At 39.3% G+C, this 5,298-nt stretch overlaps 1 protein-coding gene across 11 annotated transcripts in view; it reads right to left on the minus strand.

Annotated features, from left to right (window-relative positions):
• Positions 1–5,298, minus strand: part of LOC107724468 (LIM domain only protein 7-like) — a 47,435-nt gene that overhangs the window by 11,245 nt on the left and 30,892 nt on the right. For all 11 annotated transcript variants that reach the window (XM_016533422.1, XM_016533417.1, XM_016533418.1 and 8 more), the window contains 6 exons: positions 4,348–4,474; positions 3,786–3,925; positions 2,860–3,481; positions 1,710–1,940; positions 1,276–1,390; positions 388–549 (listed from right to left, as the gene is read on the minus strand). In XM_016533422.1, coding sequence (XP_016388908.1) covers positions 388–549; positions 1,276–1,390; positions 1,710–1,940; positions 2,860–3,481; positions 3,786–3,925; positions 4,348–4,474 — 1,397 coding nt within the window. The remainder of the gene's footprint in view (positions 1–387; positions 550–1,275; positions 1,391–1,709; positions 1,941–2,859; positions 3,482–3,785; positions 3,926–4,347; positions 4,475–5,298) is intronic.

Consider the following 5,298-nt stretch of genomic DNA (forward strand, 5'->3'; position numbering starts at 1 on the left):
CAGCATAGAGGTGGAAATATATGTGACATAATATATAATAATGTATATAATGTATAAAATATATAATAATGACAGTATTTCATTTTTTATTTTAATTTTTTGAGTGAACTTTTCCTTTAAAAGAAAAAAGTGAACAAAGAAAACCAGCAACCAAACACACAACTGACAAACATAAGTTGATACACTTTACTACTACTGTATATTCTATCTTTAACTACAGGGTCAACCCAGAACAGAGGAACTTAGTGTGCTATGTGTGTAGAAAGTGTCTGATAATGTTATTTCTGCTGCTTTTGGTTAACTTCGGAAGCTTTTTCCAGGCCTCTTGTGGTCATTTACTCAGGTGAAGTCTGAGAGTGCTGCACTCAAAAGATGGTGTAGACTTACTATTCTTGCCATGTCTGCAGATGTCCATAAACAGACTACCCTGCTGCAAGGCCTCCTCCATACTGTTCTTCCACTCAGTATAGCTCAGGTCTGCCACCATGTGGCCGTTCACTGTAAGGATCTCATCTCCAACCTTCACTTGACCGAGCTCCGCTGGGCTGCCTTCTCACACACGTCCCACACACATAATCAAGCATACAATTTTTTTTTTACTAAATGTAATAACAGTGTCAAATGCCAAATTAACCTCTAACTGTGGTTTAGATAACAATACATTCAGAGCAGAGGCTGACAGTAGTGAAGTATTTTTACTTTAATCAAGTAAATTAAAAAAGTATCTGTAGTTTATCAGAGTGTTTTTCTTTGGAAAACTTTACTTCACTACATTCCAAAGCATAATGCCATATTTTTACTGCACTACATTTCATAAATAAAAGTTGTTGTTTGTTTTACCTTTAATACTTAAAAGAACATTAAAAACGCAATTTCTTGTACTCAAGTAAATCTTTGAATAAAAGTAAGAAAGTAATAGATTTCTAATTTAATTAAGTATTAAATGATATTTAATATGAAACGTAGTGCAATATTATGCTTTGGAATGTTGTGAAGTAAAGTTTTCTAAAGAAAAACACTGATAAAGTACAGACACTTATAAAGTATTTTTTTCTGATTCAGAGTCATGTAAACTAAAGGCTCATCAGAACCAACCTAGAAAAAAAAAATCTGCCCTATATAGGCTACTGTAGCAGCACACGTGTTTTTTCAGCAGCAGATGCTCTCTGAAGCTGCAGGTAGAGCCTGTACTTTATGCTTCGTTAATTCACTGTGCAGCACATGGGATCATTACTGACCACCTTTTTTTCTTAGGATTTTATACGTTTCTTTTACCTGGAACTACAGATTTGACACGGACCCCCGTGGAGTCCCAGTCGCTCTGAAAGCCAAAGTCCCGGCTGCTGTTGGGTTTCTGGTTCAGGCTGATCCTCATCTCACTGTAGTCCACCTGGAAGACATAGACAGGTCAGTTCTACACAGAAAATAAAGTGATTTGTGGTTTACGATGTTAAATGCATCTTCTTCAATATGACCATAAATTATAAAATGGTTTCTGGAGTGTGCTATTGAAATTTACAATAAAATTTTCTTGAGGAGTGTGACCACATTTACAGCTTTAAAATGCTTAAATGATCTGGATTAAGTCAAGATTTAAAAAATATAAAGTGCTTGTGTATCTGTGCAAATGGAATTTACTTTAGCTTTAGAAAACTGAATGTAGTTGCAAGTGTGTAGGTGAGATTTGTGAGTTGAGAGTCTTGCAGTACCTCATTAGAAGGGATGAGCGTGGATGGAGATTTGGGCAGGGGGGACAGTCTGTTGACCGGAGGGACAGGAGATGGGGTTTTCTCCTCTTCCTCCTCTTCGTCACTGCTTTGCACAGGACTTTCCTGGGAAATATCGTCATCCTCTTTCACATACTGAGCATATCGGTTGGAAATTGTAGATTTCTTGAGGCTGTCTGTCTCTCCATTTGTGCGCTTAAGAGAGTTGTCCACCTAAAAGGTTTTTAATACCATATAAGTATTTTCGCTAACAATCTGAACTCTATACGAGGTGTATTCATTCCTTGCTGTTATTGTTAATCATGTAGAATAGATCACGACTCATCATTTTAAACATGAGACTAGTTTGGTTTAAATATCTCAAACAGAGGAATAGAGTGCTACAGTGCCAATCCACTTTTTTAGAGGCCCTGATGTGATTTTGCCTCATTCATTTATTATATGACGTGAATCAAAAAACTTTGATTTGAAGCAAAAAAGCTTTTGAAACTCAGACAAATAGGCAAAAAAAGGTACAAAAATGCAACTTAACAGCTTTAGTAGTTTGACAGAATTCAGAAATTGCCTCGATTATGTCATTCTCAGTGCTTTATGGGAACAAGTGGACACTAAAGAGTGCTTTTGGTGTGATTTGCTTGTTTTGATTCCCTGATTTATTTATTTTTTTTGCAGATAAATGGGTAATGTAGTTTGTCACCAGGAATGCCACTGTTAAACACAGTTATTTAAAAACTTAAAATAATGCTAGCCAGCAACAAAAACATATACCATTAAATAACAACCTTGTTACACACAGTTGGTGTGTTTTTAAAAGTTATCGTTAAAAATCTATGGAGAAAATGAATTAATTTTTACTTCCAGAACCAGATTGTTGCACTCCATAATGAGATGTTATGCTTTCTCAAAAAAATCTGACCTTCACTTTATGGTTTTACTCTAGGTGCGTACCTCCGTTAGATGCTTTATAATTCATATGAGCTGTAATTACATCAGTATTTCACTGTAAATTGATCACACACTACGGTGAGGAGTACAATGTTCTCACAGAAGTTTATTCACTAAAGACAACAACAACAAAAAAACAAGCCAATCAAACAGGTCAGGATGTTTAAGACCAAGCAGGCCTACTCACCGTGAACACTCTGGGAAGGGAGGTGATTCGGTTGGACTGTGTGCCGAATGGCCTGGGCGTGACTACAGAGGTGAGTCTTGCGCTATCCGATCTCTGGTAGCTCCTGGGGAGGGAGGCAGAAACTTGATCCAGCCCAGACTGCTTTGTATCCATTGAATTGGGTTTATACAAAGAGCTAATGGGGCCGCTGGAGTTCTTGACTGGCTTAGTGTTGCTAATCAACTCCGAGCTGTTGAGAACGCTGCTGGTTTTACTGACACTGGTGTGCTTGATCAGGCTGGAGTTGCTGCTGGACAACGCAGGAACTGGATCGTCCAGAAGGCTTCGGGTCGTTGTATGGCTCTCCTCAATGTTGTTATTCATTTTCAGTGGGATATCTGGGCTGAAGCGATCACGTCTGGTATGAAAATCTGTCTGATCTGATGCCAGAGTGCCAGCGACAGGTTCCTTTTCTCTCAGATATGGTATGGAGGGTACTGAAGGTTTGTCCTTGGGGGCGTAAGGAGTGTCAATGGTGTAGCTACGTGCTGGCAGAGTTCTGCTTCGGGGTACAGGTTCTTCGAAGACATCATCAGAGATTGAGTTAAAGCTGTCCCTGTAGTTGCTTTGCTGTCGGCTCTCTCTGAATAGGGGCAGGAGTGAGAGAGGCAGGACAAGAACCGCGATTAGATTACACTTTTACACTGAGCAGACTACAGATCAGAGAAAGTAGAACAGACTACACTCTCCGCACTAACAGCAGACCACACAATGACAAAAACATAGAACGCAACATTTCATCATTAATAAAATAAAATAAAATAAAATATTAAATGAAGAATTAAATTAAATGAATTAAATATTATTAATAAAAAATTAAATATACAGTTTTGTACCGTTTAAGCTTCACACAACTACTTGATTTAATGTATGTAATGTATGTTCACCTCTCATCCTGCATTTCCTTGAAGGTCTTTGATTTCCTGATGCCGCCTGAAGAGATCTGATCAATCTGCTCTCTCTCCTCTTTCTTCTTCACAATGTCAGAATTCACACTCCTGCGCTTATTCTTCCACCTTGAAAGATCCTGCAGGGACGAGGAGAAAGACGCTCAGCCTCCATAACTGGAGCACAGGTGCTTATTCATAAGCAGTAACGGTAGGAGGGACAGTTCAGGGGAAGGGTAGAGAGACACGAGGACAGATTGAGAAGTGAGGGAGGACTAGATTTTGCCTGTGTCCTATTTTGCCTGTTTGGCTCCACCCGACTCCTTTTCCCGTGTGAATTAGGGGCCGGTATATGACCTAAATGCTGTACTGAAGCTCAGTCCAACCACGTCCACACTACAAAGTACCACTGAACAGTTACAGACTACTTCTTATTGATGTGATTGTGTGGCTTGAAGTTGAGGTGCGGAAATCTTAAAGTCTCAACTTTCATTGAACCACAGGCCAAACAGCTGCAGCTATAAACATGATCAGTAACAAAACCTTGTGATCCAATACTCACATCTTGCCACTTATCCTCATTATCCTTCAACCGAGCACGCATCTTCTGCATCTCTTCAACTCGCAACTCCATCGACAAGTTGCTGAGGTTCATCTCACTGTCGGTGATGTCACTCACTGATTTGCTCCTGAAAACAGATGTTTTTCCAAAAACATTAGCAGTCAGGAAAAAAAGCCATGCATTAGGATGGAAAAACGATTTAGTGGATTGTAGCCATTCAGCTTTTTGATACGAGTAAAAGTTTTACATGCTCTCATCAAGCAATTATGCATAACAGAAATTTACAAGATAAAATACAGAAGGGTTAGTAAAACAGCAGGCACGTTCCAAATATTATTCAAGCCACAATTAGTTGTCTTAATAAACAACTAATGAGTTGTCACAAATGTTATGTGGCAACTCAATGGGCTAGTATTCCATGAGTGACCCATTCAATCACTTTCACTCGTGTCTTACCTGTGAGAGCACAATACTTCTGCATTACAGAAACACCTGTGCTTTTGGATATTTCCAGAACAATATTATTTACACAGATTTGAATTAAATTAGCCAGCAGTGTGTGTGTCTGTAGTCTACACTGCTGAAAATTTTTTAGGCAGCAGCCCATGGGGATCAAAGCATTGTGAGTACATTGTGAGTGTCAGAGCTTAATGTAGGGGAGAGCAGAGGAAACAAAGGCCTACGCAGCATTCGTGACCACACACACACACACACACACACATGTCTGGTCAGCTATCCTTGTGGGGACTCTCCATAGGCGTAATGGTTTTTCTACTGTACAGACCGTATATTCTATTGCCCTACACCAACCCTACCCCTAAACCTACCCCTCACAGGAAACTTTCTGCATTTTTAGATTTTCAAAAAACTTAATTCTGTATGATTTATAAGCTTTTGTACCCGTGGGGACCCCACCGTGACACGAGTCCCCATGAGTCTGTGTGTAGTCAG

Source organism: Sinocyclocheilus rhinocerous, unplaced genomic scaffold (genome assembly GCF_001515625.1).
Source record: "Sinocyclocheilus rhinocerous isolate Xijiao unplaced genomic scaffold, SAMN03320098_v1.1 scaffold64, whole genome shotgun sequence".
Taxonomy (NCBI): Eukaryota; Metazoa; Chordata; class Actinopteri; order Cypriniformes; family Cyprinidae; genus Sinocyclocheilus; species Sinocyclocheilus rhinocerous.